The sequence below is a fragment of the Aethina tumida genome, chromosome 7 (genome assembly GCF_024364675.1).
Source record: "Aethina tumida isolate Nest 87 chromosome 7, icAetTumi1.1, whole genome shotgun sequence".
NCBI classification, from domain to species: Eukaryota; Metazoa; Arthropoda; class Insecta; order Coleoptera; family Nitidulidae; genus Aethina; species Aethina tumida.
Window position 1 is genome coordinate 17,846,799 of NC_065441.1, and position 17,346 is coordinate 17,864,144.

A 17,346-nucleotide genomic window follows, 5' to 3' on the forward strand; every position below is an offset into this window, starting at 1 on the left:
ATTATGGAAAGTCAATCGCATAATTGGACATCCATCCCTCTATTAATAGGAACAACATATGTCAGTATATTAAAACAAAATTCTCATGACACTCCTTCCAAGCGAGATTTAATTATTCAGTCCCGGAACTTTGAGAGTTCATCAAGCGCCAGGTTCGCGGGGGTTAGGCACGCAGACGCGATATTCCTCCGAAGCTGTCATCGCTGAAAGTTTGATTCGCGTTTCAGTAACGCAGCTTTTTAAAACGAAATCGGACGTTCGGGAGATTCGGAGTAGTTTGTTTAAATTCGTCAACTGTTGTCGGCGAATAATTGTTTAATTGTAAATATACAAGTTTGTTTTGTGAAGAATTTCTGTAAATGTAAGTAACGGGAAATAATTTCTTTAACAGTTGTTTTTATATGAATATTTTAATTTTTATATATTATATTTAGTATATATTTAATAAAATGAATAAAAGAAATCTTGTAATTAATGTCGTTTACTATTTTTTATCTTTAACAATTGACAAAAATTAGTCATTATAATGTATTTTTTATGAGATTATTATATGCTATTCGTTCACAATATATGCGATTACTTTCCGTTTCAGTTCTCAACAAACTTGTTTTTTTTTCAATTTTTCTAGTATGCTTGCTGCAGAATAAAGTAAATAACTTGAAGCAATGCTGCGGAACTCGTTCTGATGTCGTGAAAATCCGTAAGTTCCATACACACACACCACACAATGATATATAGTCCTCAGTTTTATTATTTACACTTTTAGTAGAACCAAGATAATGAATAAACCAATGGATGATCATGTGGGCCAAAGTTTAATCATAACAAACATTACTAATTTCGACGAAGACGATGAGTTGCTAATGCCTAAATATGGCTATATTTTGGCAGCGATTGCATTAACATTTATTGGAGTTTTTGGTTTCGTCCTTAATTTGATTGTTATAATTTTAATGGTCAAAAATAAATTGGTAAGATTCTAAATTAAACTCTTCACGATATTTAATTTATTGAATTTTGTGTTTTTATTATTAACTTGCTTGCTATAATTTTAATATTCAAAATAAACTAATAAGATTTTTAATTATACACCAAATGATTTATCATATTTGATGACAATTCAATACAATACTTATTTTTTCATCTTTAAAGTTCTTGAGTGGATAATTGTTACTCAAATAGCTTTAATATTTCATAGGATTTACGAAAAATGATTATTTAGATATTTAATTCTATTTCATTTAGGTGTTATTAAACATCATTTTCCAAAATGCCTAAAACAATTTATTAAAATTGTAATTTATATTTCAGTTCAGTTTTTTTTACGTCCTGCTAGTTGAACAAAACGATGTAGATACAATAAGTATAATTAACTGCATTAAAGTTATAATATTATTATAATGTAAATTAATTATTATAGCAACATAAAATTAATTGTTCAATGTTCTATTAATGTGATGGATTGTTATTTTCAGGTGAACACTCCGTTGAACATAATCCTATTTAATTTGGTATGCAGCGACTTTTCTGTATCTGTATTCGGTAATCCTTTCACGTTCTTATCAGCTGTCCATCACAGATGGCTGTGGGGTGAAACAATGTGTCAAGCGTATGGATTTTTTATGTCTCTTTTAGGTGAGTAATAATTTGATTTCACTGAAACTCAATTTGGTTTTAAGTGAGTTCTTTACCAAATTAGATTGCGTATTGTTCCATGTTCGAATTCGATAAAATTTTAAAAAGGTGATGTTCCTGTCAGCTACAAAAATTATAAATAATTTAATTTATTAATTTATTGCACTAATATTATTTGTTTAAGGAATCTCCTCAATTACTACTCTAACAGTTCTGGCATTCGAAAGATACATGATCGTGTGTCATTCATTTTCTAAATATTCGCTTTCTAACAGAGGATCAATATACGTTCTGGTCTGCATTTGGATTTATTCATGCTTTTTGACTGTTCCTCCTTTAGTCGGTTGGGGGAAATATGTTGCTGAATCTGCCAACATCAGGTAAAATTCATGATCTATATATTATATTGACATAATTATTGATTTTGGAAATTTATTGATTATTTTGTTTACTTTCAGTTGTTCAGTGAATTGGCATGAAAAATCGATGAATGCTAAAACTTACATAATTTATCTTTTTGTTTTTGGTTTAAAAATACCACTGATCTTAATAATTTTCAGTTATGCAAACATAATACGTACGATAAAAAAGGTAAGTAATAAATTTAAATATTTACTGCATTGGTATTGTATTTTTTTAATAAATTTAGTTCATACATTGTTAAATTTGAAAGAAATGATTAGATCTCAATCAACTTGTAATATATTATGTTGATATGAAATTTTTTTACTAAATGTCTTTACTGTAATCGTTAACTGCCTCTAAATCAAAAACTACTCAATGTCGTTCATAAATCAATATTATCTTCTAAATTACTCTGTCATCCGTCAAATCAGTTACCTCTATTAAGTTAGTTGTTTTCAGAACACTTTGACCAAAGGACACGTTACAAAAGCTGAAAACAGAGTGGCTTACATGGTCCTGATAATGGTGTTGGCTTTCCTGTTCGCATGGACCCCCTACGCTATAATATCCCTAATCGCCCAGTTTTCCGATGTTTCATTAATTAGTCCCGGAATGTCCGTGATCCCGGCTCTAATAGCCAAGAGCAGTATTTGTTATAATCCCATTATTTATGTTGGGATGAACACACAGGTATGTAACTAACCCTGTTATATGTATACATGTAATATAGTTGATTCAATTGAAAACTCCTTTCTATATTTAGTTGAAGAAAACCTTTATGAATATGTTGCACATCGAAACAAATGCAGCATGTATCGATGTTAACAGTCAAACTTACACAACGATGGGCACTTCAAGATGCATATCTGTTTTGGTTCATTTGACAGAAGACAGAAAGTCGAAGCAAATGAGGAAGATGATGGGAGAAAGATACACCAATGACAACTGTGGATTAAGCGTTGTTGATCATTGTAAGAAAGAGGAGAACAATGAGAACAAGCAAATAACAAACGACGAAACTGCTGTTACGTCCGTATAAACTGATATCTAACCACCTATATTCATGTTTCGATGAACAATGGCAAGGTTTACTAAATTAATTTATTTATTTTAATTTAAGACATGATAGACCGTGACTGTGTTTTTTTACCAAATGTCTATTTAATCTAATATTTTACTCATCTTGAATTTATTTCAATATAGATGTTTTATTTTGAAATGTTTTGTACTCTTCTGGCTGTGACGTAATGATAGATGTACCTGGTTGTAATATTTACAAATAAATGTGATACAAATAAATTGTTTTAATAATAAGATAACAGAAAAAGTAACATTGGTTGCATATACTACAATTGATAATCAATTGTCTTATTCTGAATAGTTACTACAATATTATGAATTATGAATACCATGAAAACAGAATGAATTTGTTTTCAATAATCACACACGAATAAAACAAAAAATATTCCTTAACCATATTTTATTCAGACATGAAATTTGAGAATTTCGTCATACGAAATGGATTGAATGTATTAAAATTCGCAATTGCTTGGTCTACTTTCATGAAATGGCAACATCACCACTTGTCAACTGAAGGCGAGATATTGACAATAGACGTATTAAACACCATTGCGAATATGATATGTTAAATTTCGGCCGGACTATAGTACAAGAAAATTTATATTTATCTATGCTACACGTATCGTACTCTTTTTTTGTTTTCTTTCTATTACAGCTATTATTATTATTAATTATTAATATTCGAAGCTTAATAACAAAAAATACATAATTAATTATTTTGAGTCCGATTCGATTTGAAATTACTCAATTGACAATTAATTACCCCATTTATGCCTAATAAGTAGAATAATGTTCAAAACAACAAAAAAATAATTTAATAATCTAGTAATATTTAAAAAATTTAAATTTCATAAATCTTCTGGCAAAATAGTTGTATGTTAAGAAACTATTATACATACGCACAAAATCTAGTTAAAACCCAAAAATTATATTAAAATGGAAAAGTAGGTAACGTTTGTTATGTGTTTAATTACAGTTTTCATGTAATGTATGTACTAGTATAATAGAACCTTCATTTTGTCCGAGCCATTAATATCAGATTTCTAATTTGGACATCTAATCATTTTTTAATTACTGTTCCACAATGCCCACAATTTTAATTTTTAATTTTATAATGTTGTATTTTCATATCGAAAGATATTATCCTGCATCCTTTTTCAATCGAGAATTTGCAGAGAGTAATTACATAACATCAATTTATTAATATTGAAACTATAATATCTTTGACGTCTGACATAAAAACACAGTAACATTTTATCAGCAATAAATATAATTTGCATTGATTCTGAGTAGATTACAACAACAACAATAAAAGTTGCAAAATTACTTCTTAAAATGGTTACTGATTAAAAAGGTGTGATAGACATGTTGAGCATCTGTGCAATTAATAAGTAGTAACTTACATAATCTCGAAGAGGAAATTTATTTTCGGCTAAATTAGGAGCATATATTTTTATATTTTTGAAGTATTACATATTATTAAGAAATATTAAATTTAAACTCCTGCTGATGAGGTGATTTAAAATTTTTCCTCAACAACATCCCTTCGAACAATGTAATTAATATGCAATTAATGGATAACGACCGTGGAAATAATTTCTGAAGAATTGTATCAAAAAGTAATTAAGAATAAAAGTTTGTTTATTTTCTTGAATGAAATCAATATTTTTTAGTATTAAAAAATAAACGATATTGAGTTATTAATGAATAATAATATACTGCAATTTTCAATTCGATAAAGATTTAATCGTTACGTAACTTAACTTCTCTTGAACCAATGTTCCAATTTTGTAGCGTTATCAAGGATTCCAATAGTGCGAAAAAACCGATTGCGAGATTTCAGTTTTCAGCCAAAAGGAACTCCCCACTGTTTTGTAATATTCCAGCGAATTGCAATTTGCAATACTTGTTTCGCGAATTACCGCGAAGAATATATTATTATTGCACAAATTCAACTTGTTTAAATAATGTTGTAAATAAATAAATTTTTTAAAATTAAATTTGTGTGACTGTATTCCAAGTTATTTATCTTGATTTCGAGATTTTTGGGTCGAATATTATAGGATCGTCGAAAAGACAAAAATTGTAAAATAGTCGGTTAGTAAGTTACGCAAAACGGAGTGCGATTCGATGTGTAATATTGATTAATTGAAAAATACGTAATGAATGCCTTTTAAGCGATTTACATAGTTCAATAAAATATAATTAAGGACACGGGAACTATCCATAGATACACATTGATTATTTTGCAATCATTTCATGCGTTCAATTGAAACGAAATTAACTGCGCATATTAAATCAATAAGTAATATTTCTTGTCACATTTTGTGTTCTTAATTTAATGCAAAACATGGTAATTGTATTTTTATAGGTCACGAACAGAAGTGAAGTAAATTTTTCAGGTGTCTCAAGACGCCGCATCCCAAAAATAATTATATGAAAAAATTATCAAATTTTAATCTGTCAGTTAAGGTAAATTATTTTAATCAAAGTTTATGAACTTAGACAAGCGACAGTGAAATGTTCTCATAAAACAGGAAGTTAAATAAAGAAGTGTATTATTCACAATCAACATTTGTTTAGGGCTAAGCATATTAATGCGTCAATAAAATTAATTCCAGCGATTATTTGCGCTATAACAAGAGTTTTTTATTGGTCAATTAATAGAAGTATTATTACTCACACTCTGCATGTATAAGGAAGGAAAATATGGTTTATTGTCTGTTTTGATTTTCATATTATTTTTATTTATATTATGCGTGTACACAATTTATGCTTATTCAATCAAACTAATAAAAAATTCAATTATTAGAAATAGTTTTACTTATGTAGATAAGTATAAGATTAGTAAATCAATATTTGACGTTAGTAAAATTATAAATTGTAGAAACACAATATCAATTTATTTTTCAAATAAATTCGTGCGCAATTACAAAATACCATTGAAATGCCATAAAACTAAAATAAATTATTTGTATAATCAAAATAATAATCCTTGAAAATACAATAAAAAATTAAACAACGTACCGGAAAGCAAAAGCGTACATACAACAATTATGCACTCATCATTTACTGCAGATTGTGTCAATAATCGCAGCAAGATCAAATAATAATCTGCTGATAGCACGAGTACCACCACGGTACCATTTACCATTTCTCCTACTTTCAAAGCATTCACTTGTTCATTCCGTAGTACCACATAAACTTTCGTTAAGAACCAACGACGGAGAAGTCGCTACTCTTGTTGATTACGAAACACACATCTGACCAGAATCTAATAGCAACAAATGAATTTATGCGGCGGCTGAAATGTGTAAGCTGTTTTCGAAGAGAATTTGTGATTGGCATCAATTGTAAAATGGATTTGTATGATTACAACTAATTGTAAGTGGTTGTTGGTACGAAGGAGACGAAGGAGATTTTGGTGTGCAGTGGATTGGATATTCCGTCTTTCGATATCGGTAAGTACAATACATGAAAATATTTTTTCCAATACATTTAGGCCTTGCAAATTTCAATCAATTCAATAAATATACAAATCGATTTAAGCAACCTACATAATTTATTTCCTAATATCGCAAGAGAAATGTGGTTTATTGAAACTGAGTGGGTAAAAATTTAAAAGTAAAAGTCACTTTTGATTAAGTATGTTGTAGTAATTATAAACTAGGATTTTAAACGTTTTCAGTTTACATTAAGTGAGATACATATTTATTAATTTTAAAAGGGAGAATAATATTTATTTTCTATAACTCAAGTATATAATACAAATCAAGTATATAATTTTTAAATATTTATATAAATTATTTATAAAATATGAAAAATTAAATATGCTTAATCTCGTCTCAATTAACAGCACGTCTGCGTTTCGAAACAAATCGTCATCACTTTCTTTGTCAAATATTCCGTACAATCATTTCGCAAGGTACTTGGACTGACAATACAAATTTGAAACGTTAATACAGTAACCCGCAGGACAAAAACGGTTATATGGTTACTGCAGGTGTAGGTATTCAATTACTTACGTTTGCCTCATTATAATTGTTATTAACATTTTGCTTTCACTAACTATATTTTTTGATTATTCGACAGCAGCATTTTTCTCGATGGCCATTATTATATTTAAACTGTGATTATACAATTCATCGATATACTGCTGATATGTTCCTGATATTTTGTATATATTATGTTTCACAAAGTCCTTTTCGAATAGTAGAACCTGGTGGCTAAAATAGTAAACATTTCCAATTGTTTAATTGCTTTTAATTTTTTCAAGTATACACTCATAGGCTGCAATATTTTTAAAAATCCTTTAATCTTGTAAGTTCAATAAATTCGAACGTTATGTAAATAACTTGAACAGTTCTTTCTTCATACATTATGTACATTATAAGAATGAGAAGCAATACCGATGGTAATATGAAAGTTGTAAATTCAGCTACTTTTTCAATTATGCAACAGAAAAAGTAGATATTAGTGCCTTACAGATTTTATTGCACATTTCAATATCCTGTTTAAAAATAAATACTACTTCATTTTATTCATATTACAATTAAATAGTAGACAATTGATAATTTACTAATTATTAGTTTTGATTTGCGAAATGCTTAACGTGATAATATATATTGCTTGAAAATCGTTTAAAACACTTTCAAATATTTAACACCTGCAATTACGCACAATTTTTTAATTAATCTGATTAAGAATTTTGCAATTTTCTATTAACCTGTAATTTACAAATTGCATTTACATTTTGGTTATTCAAATATTCAATTTATAATTAATAAAGTCTCTAAATATATACTATAAATTGCAAAAACAAACAAAATATAAAATTTTTATGGTCACAGAATTTATTCATTTAGATTCATTTTCTTAAATAAATTCTCTCTTTAAATTCATAACCTAATTTGGTATTTATTTTAAATCCTTCCTCGTTGATGCAATAAAAATTTTCATAAAAATACTTTGGAATATATTGAAAAGAAAGTTGTTACTTAATATATTGTTTATCAACTAATATCGCTTATAGTGAAACTTGAAAAGGTTCATAATATAAAAATTTCTGAAAAGATTTAAAATACACTTACGTAACACTAAATAAAATTGTGTAATTGTAATCAAACATTTTATGTTAGTCAAAACTATTTGCTTCACATTCAACTCTTCGAATAAAGGTTTAAATATGTTGTTATATTAATATTTTCTACATTTTTCATATTATTAGTTATACTAAGTTTTAATTAATTAATTATAATTGTTCTTTAATAATGATAACCAACAAAAAGATGTTTTATTATATTGAAACTGCTATTAAAAAAAAAAACAAAATTTATTCAATAATAAAGCTGTATGATTTTAGTGGAACGTTGAGGACGATTCGGATTGTTGCTTAACGAACTCAACTTTCCTACATATTACCGGTGACCGGTGATGAGCATTATATCTTACTTATCTTATATAAGCGTGTTTTCTTTTTGTTACTACCTCCAGGCATAGTTTCCATTCGACCAACTTATGCTGCCATTACTCCAGCTGCTGCTACTGGTGCTGCCCATGCTGTACTGCTACGCAATCAAAATAAAATACATAACATACTTAGCAATGGAAACGAAAACTCAAAAATGAAATCTTAATTTGAAGAAACTCTGAAATAGGTAACGAAACATTGATTTGATATATTTTCTGATGCTCTTAAACAAAAAGAAACATGAAGTAGCAATTAGAACCACTAGATGTGAAATTTGAGCTAAGCAGAACGAGTATAATCCTTAATCAGCGTTTCTATTATCATACAAGTTGCCATCTTAAGTTGCCTCTGCAAGGATCATAATGCAACTCATTAAAATATGTCAAACTTCGAATCCTTGATATCTGGAATCGAATAATGACTTTCATTTATATATTTAGTTGTTCCCTGCAAATAGTTTTCTATGAGTTCTATAGTTCTATTAGTATAGTTAAAAATTAATTAAATTAGTGTAATGTGCATTGCGTGATGATTTTTCTTAAACAATTCTTTCCCACCGACTGCATTGCATTTAAGGATAAGTGCAAATTAAATTTAATTCTATAGCATTTTGTAGACTAGTCGGAATTCACTTTCATTGTATTTATCTTGACATAATAAGAATACATTTGAAAAGAGTTTTATGTGAACTAGGTTAACATGGATTAAGCTAATCCAAGTTAAGAAATAATATGCAATATCGATGAGTATTTACAAGTTTCTAGACAGGAATCAAGCATTATGTTACATAAGAAAATATTCTCGACGAAGTTTATTTGGATGTTAATCAATATTCGAACATTGTATGAAACTGAGACCCTTCATAAATGAGGATCCAAATTACAACGTTGTTAAAAATAGTTAGTACAATTAGTTTAATTATAACTTCTTATTGATGTTCATATTAAATCAATTGAATAAATTATTTTATTAATTTATACGCAGTAAAAACACATTTTGTAAAAGGTAGTCTCGACTGAATCAGAATCTCGCGAATAAAATGCATGGCTTGAAAATTTATTCGAAATGTCTAGAGTTATCTAATCGTCCTAGATTATTGACTCAAGGAAACATGGCACACTTTCTGTCTCGAACAATTCTACAAATTACCTAGTGGATAATAATTGTAGGTAAATATGGGCAAGGTATGCGCTGTATTAGAATAGAGTTAATATTGAAAAAATAATAATAAAATTTATATTGTGTTATTTGCTGATGTTATATAACAGCAGTTAACATGCAATATGTCAATATTTCACATGGATAATTGTTGACTGTCTACTTAATATACAGATTTGTGAAGAACCACTCCTTAGGTTTGTACTGAAAAGAAGTATCACAAAATTTAGGTACAAGAAGTGAAGAATTTTGTATATTACCAATTTGAAATTAAGAAAAAGTTCTCTTGTTTTGCCGTAATCTACTGTAATCCACTATGAATATTTATTAGACTAACGAAAAGCTTACCGATCAATTATTTTTTAAACACACGGCACGTAGTTGTGATTACCATCCTCCCAAGAATGACAATAGGTTGAAGCTAGACGGTGGTCCCGAGTATGTAAACAAACAATACATTTTGCCCAAATCAGGCCTAAAACTATCGTTACTAGAACAATTAGCATTTGATTTAGGTATAAAGAATCTCGATTAATTGTCTATTTTTAAAATCGGCATGTTGTGCTGGTGTCATTGGCAATGTCGATGGTCAACGTTGGGTGTTGATCTTGGAGGATTTAGTGGCCTGGAGTTTAATAGTTGACCGGTGCTGAAACTGAATTGATGTCCGATTAATTGCTATTAAGTGGTGTTTAATTGAGTTAATTAAAACCTGATTACCTGAGTAAGTATTCAATTAAATTTATATACATAAAATTTGACAATTTGCTAATATTTTGGAAAAGGAGTTAGTTTCTAATTCAATTATATTAATTTGTTAAAAAAAAACTTTAATATTTCAAATGAAAAAATACATCATATACATAGTTTATTTTATTAAATTCTTATTTTGATTCTTTTTATACATTATTTATTTTTTAATATATAAAATATAATTCATACAATTTGATTATATTTGATATATAAAGCATTGTTAAATTAAATCTTCATATGCGGTTCCATGGTGTAATGGTTAGCACTCTGGACTTTGAATCCAGCGATCCGAGTTCAAATCTCGGTGGAACCTTACTTTTTTCCAATTACACATTTCCAATCAAATTTTATTTACACTTTACTGTTACAAATAGCAGAAATAATGTTTGTATTTCCTGTTAGAGAAACCTAAAAAGATCCGTTTGTTTAAGGAATGGGTAATTCGTTAAAAATTTCTCCGGTAGACCATCCGAAAACAATTTTGTTACATGTGTATAAACTTTCACTGTAGGTCAAGGCTGTCGCCGTCTCCGTCGCCGATGCTCTCGTTTAACCAAATTCTAATTTCGACCACTTTCATTTTCTATGGACGGAGACGATGAAAAAAAAGAAAGTACATCTTTTTTGTCTCGGTATCGTTAATATGGAAATTAATTTGTCGTTTTTTACTGACCACAACTTCTAAAATAAAAAGAAAGATTAAAAAAAAACAGTAATTTGAGTATCTTGTGACAGAATTTCTGAATTACGTAAGACTCACGAATGAAAAGCAAATAAGCTGCGCTCCGATGTAGTTAAATTAGGTGATTAAGTTAGCGGAGTGTTCTGTAATTTCACTTGTTTATATGTGCAAAGGAGAAAGTGAACTCCATAAAGTCTGCCAGATATTCGACCCTATTATGAAATAGCCATCGTTCAAACATGAGGAAACAAAACGGAATCATCGCGATATTTTCTTAATGGGCATTAATAATTATTTCTTACATAATTTTATATATATATATATATATATATATATATATATATGAATATTTGAAAAGCTAGATAAATATTCCATTATTTTAGTAATAAAAGTTTTTCATTCCGAAATAGTAATCTTTTGTTGTCATTCCAGATATGCATCTTCAACAGTGGATATGGATTGCAGTATCCCTGTCTGCGATAAACCTGTGCACTTCCGCAAACATATTCATGATAACCATGGGGGGTACCAAGTCTCATAAAATTCCCTTTTGGGAATTGGCCCGAGGACTGATACCCAGAGGACACAACATAACATTTATGAATGCTTTTCCAGCAGATTTCCTTATGGATGGGTTGGAAGAAATTACACCGACTAATTTAGTGTTTTATGTTAAAAACTTCACTAATTGGGATTTGGTGGGAGCCAGAATGAGAGGGGAAGAGCCAGTTCCTGTTTTGGATATGGTCAGGTATGCTTATGAGGTAAGTGAGACTTAAACTTAACTGATAATTATTGTTTGTATTGTTTGCTTGTTTTCTAAGGACATTTTCCTTTTTCCTTTTTTATAGCAATTATCAACATATAAATCAATATTACATGTTACAGTGCTATTTAAGAACGCTGTGAACTGAAACAATCCGCTTCCATACAGTGCACAGTAATAAATAATATTGCGAAACAGTATTATAACCTTACTTTCATTTATTTATATAAAAAATATTGTATACTCAGTGTAACACAGGAGAAATTGTTTCACTAAACTAAAAAACTATTTGTGCAATTACTGGAAAGAATTTCTTTCTTTACTCGGTTATGCGTAATGGTTTGCGTTTTTCGGCTAATATTTATATTGTGATGATTCAATATTTTCCTTAATAAGAATACGTGTATATGGTAGTATGAATAATATATGAATATTTGTTTATTATTTACTTATTTACTTTATTAATGAACAACGTTAATCAATTAATACTTTAACGTAAACAGTTAAGATCTATATGCATCTTAAAAATACATCTACTCTATGTAACAACGGTAACAACGTCAATTGTAGTACAATATTCATGAATTAAACCGAAGTATTTCATGGCCAAATCCAGGAACTAAATTGCAATGAACACATTCACTTTCAATACCACTATTACCGATGTTTTTTCGTTAAAACAGCGTTCCCAAGTAGGTACCATTTAAAGAACCACTTGCTGAAATATGCAAAGTCGTTTGCACTGACATAATTTTCGCCTGTTATAAATTTCACAACCCTGATTGCTTCTGTACTTTTCAGGCGTGTGATATCTTGTTATCTGACCCCGAGACCAAAGACTTCCTCTACTCCAGGCATAAATTTGACCTGTTGATTTTGGACGGGGCGTATCCCGAATGTGCTCTGGCGTTCGCCCACCATTTCAACGTGCCCTTTATGTACATCAACACCGTAGGATTCTACACGGGGTCGTTGTCGATAGCGGGCAATCCGACACCCTTTTCAGTTACTCCCTTCCTATCGCAGCCGTACACAGACAACATGAATTTATTACAAAGAACTGTCAATACCATGTGGTACCTGGGTATGTCATTGTCGAGATAAAAATGGCTTTTAAACTAATTCCACTTTTGTGTAGCCGCAAACACAGTACACTCAGTTTTGGTGAGATACAAGATGCAGGAAGTAGTGTGGAGGCACTTCGGGAGAAACGTGCCGCCAATCTACGAGATGTCCAAGAACGTCAGCTTTATTTTACAGAACGGACACGCAACCATGACCTACCCCAGACCTTACCTTCCGAACGTTGCGGAAATTGCTTGCATTCACTGCAAGAAAACCAAGCCTCTGCCACAAGTGAGTTATTTCTATTGTTGTATATTTTTACTTAATTACATTACCATGGAAAGTGTAATTTAGGTTCCACCTTAAATATTCGCTTTCAACCAAATTCTAACAATTTGGCGCCAAGTCAGATCTTCTCGGAGAAATTGTTGTTGATTTAGTATTATTTGTGTAATAAACATAATTTATTGGTGTTATAAACAATTTATCATATGGAAAATTGCAAAGCATGGACTAAAATAAACGAAGGAAAATTAATTTGTATTTAGTACATAATTATGTAGTTATGAATATAATGGTGTCAATGTCGACGAGGCTGTAGAACAGGAAGAAATAATTTCACATTTTAATATTTTCACGTAGCAATAAAATCATTATTATATCAATCGTGTCTGCGATGTTTGTGCAACGATTTAGATCATTAGAATCTGTCTCATCTAATTAATTAACATAATTTAATAACACACAGATGTTAGATAACATTAATTATAAGAACACATTGTAGACACCCTCTGCAATGTACATTTTAATTTTAACGTACTGAAAGATGACCATCTGATAAGATGCTCGAGCGCGTATTAATGGAAAGTTGTTTTTGAAGGATCTCGAGGATTTCATAAGGGGATCCGGCGATGCAGGTTTCATCTACTTTAGTATGGGATCATCGGTAAAGGCGGCTAATATGCCCGAATACTTGAGACGGATGCTGATGATCGTTTTCAAGCAACTACCGCAGCGTGTTCTCTGGAAATACGAGGCGGAAAACGACATGCCTGACCTACCATCAAACGTTAAATTGGGACGGTGGCTGCCTCAACAAGATATATTAGGTACGATCTACTTGTCTGCTTCTTTAAAACTATATAAATTTACAACGCAATTTGTCTAACGACTTTAGGTCATCCGAAAATAAGAGCTTTCGTGACCCACGGTGGGCTTCTGAGCATGTTCGAAACTGTGTATCACGGAGTACCGATTGTGTCTCTCCCCGTTTTTTGCGATCACGATTCAAACGCTGCAAAGGCGGAGATTGATGGTTATGCGTTAAAGCTGGACCTGGCATCATTAACATCCGACTCACTTCTTTGGGCGATAAAGAAAGTCATCTACGACAGAAGGTACAGGGAGGAAGTTAAGAGAAGACAATACTTGCTGTTGGATCAGAAAGAAACACCACTACAAAGAGCGGTTTACTGGACGGAATACGTGATCAGGCATAAAGGGGCGAAACATTTCCAGTCGCCTTCGAGAAACATGGGAGTACTTCAATACTATTTGATAGACGTAATGATGGTTCTAGTACTGTCCGCCATTGCTTTGTGGTACTCCTTAAAAATAGCGTTTAGGTTATTTATTAAAGTTGTTACTGGAAATTTAAGTGTTGGTATATTTAAAAAAAATATTAAAATTGAATAATGTTTATGTAAATATTATATTTCGAGTTTGTACAGTGTTTATAGTTTGTGTGTCACGTGTGTGCGTGTGTTTGTGTGATTAAAAACCATAAGAATCATTTAAATTGCTTTATTTATAATATAACGTATATAACGCACATAGAGTGCATTTAAAAAATGCAAAAAACAAGTTTTTCAAGCGGTTGTCATTTATTTTATTTGTACAAGAAACGATATTCAAGATTGTATAAATGTAGTGCTGATAATTATATAAAATTCAAAAAGATTTATCACAAATTACCGTTGAGATTATATTTATTTAATTCATTACCTGACATGACATGATTAATTGAAGTGTTAACTTTTCTCGTGAAAATAGCAGGTTTTTGTTTATATTGAATGGGTATGTTCGAGTTTTGTAAGGGTTCTTCTGTAACTTTATTTTGACCTTTTGAAATAATAACGACTTGTTCGTTTTTAAAATGCATATAAGTTCCAATTATTGCCGCAACAGTACCTCCCAGTATTCCGATGTATTTAGTTATGTTCACGACATTAATAAGCAAAAATATATTTTTGACTTTTCTCAGTAACTTTCCATCTAACTCCATACCCTAGAAATATGATATGATTATAAAGAAGTGAATCAGTTTAATAGTAGTCCAGACCTGTTCAATCCATAATACAGGATGAAGAAAAGTAGACATATTCTTCGTAAGATCAATATAAGTCCAGGGTTTTATTGGCATATTAAGCTGAAGACGCAATCTAGCTTCAATAGGTGTACCAGTTAACTACAATTTATAAAAATCATTCACAATCATTAAAATTAAGAGACAAATCGACATACTGGTTCAAAATGAATAAATGTTATATGATCAGTAACTCTGGGATCCAAACCCTCCACATCACTGGTCAAAGTTTCGTCTCCCATTAAGAAATGAGGAAGAGAACCATAAATAGGTACTGTTAGACAACTACCTAAATCAAAAACTCCTTTTTTCATACATGTCCTTAGGCAATAGCATTTTTCATCTTCTCTACTAGATTGATCACCATAATCTACATGATACCTTCTAACATTAACACCTTTGAATTCCGTGTCTTCGACAAAATAAGCTTGAATGCTTCTAAAATGTAGATACAGTTTCATAAGAAAAAAAAAGTATCAAGAAGGCACGTTGTTTACCTGCATAAATCTGTACTGTAAGTCCAGATTCCTTCTTCTTTTTCTAAAAATGGAGGAAATATCCAACCATCAGTTCCGTTGAACTGATTGCAGTATTTAGTTCCCCACAAAGATGAACTAGTTTGTCCATTAAATTCTATCAATCTTCCTAAGTCTTTATAATTATGAATTCCTCTCAATACCTTAAAACGAGCCCCCGGTGTTGCATTTCTCTACCAAAAAGTATTTGTTGTATTATAACACACACAAGTTGGGTTGTTATCAACACTTTTACTTACAGGACCAAGAAGGGAAAATTTATAATATCCATTTTCGTTAAAAACCGTACCAGGAGTTTTTTGCTTATAATGTAAGCAAACAGCTTTTACAGCGAATGTAGTAGAATTACACCAAACATCGATTCCCTCAAAGAGTATATCCTTCACTTTTAATTTTCTGTATACTGTCTTCGGATTATTAAAAATATACGGTAATGCTTTATTTGCGACTTGAAGAACGGATTCGCCAACTTCTTCTACAGTGTTTAATGTGCCCTATTTGGAAACAAAATTCAAAATTTGAACGTCGGAATGAATAAAGAAATTTTATCTTACTATTAAAAGAGGATCCAACATTGTAACGTAATCATTTTCACTAAGTTTTCCAGATTTCACTTTATTAAATTGATAAACATCATATTGTGTATATGTCAAACTGTCCTCAGATTTATTTATATCTATGTTAATCTTCTCTTTCCAAAGACTAAAATGTTTTACATATGTGGAAAATATTTTATTTTAAATATAATTGCACTTACTTGTACCAATAAGGCCCAACTTGAGTTAATTTTGGTTTAGCACCTTGCATTACCTCTTCAGGATTACTGATGTTAAATAAAAATACTTTAAACTCCAAAGCAAATGGCAATTTTCTGTATATATCGAAAATTTCATTGCGTTTCCTTAATGCGGTTTGCTAACAAAGATAAAAAAATTAAATTGTAATAATATAGACTTTAACAAATTGTATTCGTACTTACATCTTTTATTCCGAAAGTAAGGATTGCGTCAAAGCCCCAGAATCCGAAAAAAATCGACGAAAACAACACCGCACATCCTGAAATTGTAATTTTCTCTCCTAACTCCATTATTGAAGTTAGTTTGATTCAACTGTGATATACTCAAAATTGTGAAACTTATATTATTATAAAAAATCGACCAAGATAATAATAGTAATAAGATCATATGTGAAGGTTGAAGACAACATTAATTATTTCGTAGATAATTATTAAATTTTAAAATTTAATTGATGTCCATTTTTTTAATGTACTATAATAATAATTGAAATTTAGGATACTGATACTACGTATGAAACGAATCGATTCTCTAAATTATGTGGGTGGCAATTCTGTATGGACAAGTAGTATTCAATCGAATGCATACTAATAGTTCTGTTATTCAATTTTGGTGTGTATTTCGAGAATTTTATAAC

At 30.1% G+C, this 17,346-nt stretch overlaps 3 protein-coding genes and 1 non-coding gene across 6 annotated transcripts; 3 read left to right on the top strand and 1 right to left on the bottom strand.

The window, feature by feature from the left end:
• The first annotated feature begins 29 nt into the window (after positions 1–29).
• Positions 30–3,329, top strand: LOC109608902 (parapinopsin). 2 transcript variants are annotated; one of them, XM_020025457.2, is made up of 8 exons: positions 30–361; positions 629–700; positions 767–971; positions 1,476–1,635; positions 1,820–2,015; positions 2,094–2,226; positions 2,500–2,730; positions 2,804–3,329. In XM_020025457.2, exons 3-8 carry the CDS (start codon positions 780–782, stop codon positions 3,077–3,079), a joined length of 1,188 nt encoding a protein of 395 aa, XP_019881016.1. In that variant the 5' UTR covers positions 30–361; positions 629–700; positions 767–779; the 3' UTR covers positions 3,080–3,329. The 2 variants fall into 2 exon arrangements, with proteins under 2 accessions (XP_019881016.1, XP_049825705.1); XM_049969748.1 differs by having other exon boundaries at positions 770–971.
• Positions 3,330–6,170: 2,841 nt separating this feature from the next.
• On the top strand, positions 6,171–14,806 carry LOC109608904 (UDP-glucosyltransferase 2). Of its 2 annotated transcripts, XM_049970002.1 has the most exons (7): positions 6,171–6,260; positions 6,314–6,581; positions 11,616–11,947; positions 12,751–13,033; positions 13,088–13,305; positions 13,895–14,123; positions 14,192–14,806. In XM_049970002.1, exons 3-7 carry the CDS (start codon positions 11,618–11,620, stop codon positions 14,707–14,709), a joined length of 1,578 nt encoding a protein of 525 aa, XP_049825959.1. In that variant the 5' UTR covers positions 6,171–6,260; positions 6,314–6,581; positions 11,616–11,617; the 3' UTR covers positions 14,710–14,806. The 2 variants fall into 2 exon arrangements, with proteins under 2 accessions (XP_049825959.1, XP_049825960.1); XM_049970003.1 differs by lacking the exons at positions 6,171–6,260; positions 6,314–6,581 and adding an exon at positions 10,453–10,472.
• Trnaq-uug (transfer RNA glutamine (anticodon UUG)) lies at positions 10,743–10,814 on the top strand. Its single transcript has one exon. It is a non-coding gene; the product is annotated as a tRNA-Gln (tRNA).
• Positions 14,807–14,812: 6 nt separating the features above from the next.
• LOC126266285 (sensory neuron membrane protein 1-like) lies at positions 14,813–17,002 on the bottom strand. The gene is made up of 8 exons (XM_049969967.1): positions 16,895–17,002; positions 16,673–16,830; positions 16,470–16,617; positions 16,155–16,409; positions 15,877–16,088; positions 15,538–15,817; positions 15,356–15,481; positions 14,813–15,301 (listed from the first exon to the last, which is right to left on the bottom strand). Exons 1-8 carry the CDS (start codon positions 17,000–17,002, stop codon positions 14,978–14,980), a joined length of 1,611 nt encoding a protein of 536 aa, XP_049825924.1. The 3' UTR covers positions 14,813–14,977.
• Between the last annotated feature and the right edge of the window lie 344 nt (positions 17,003–17,346).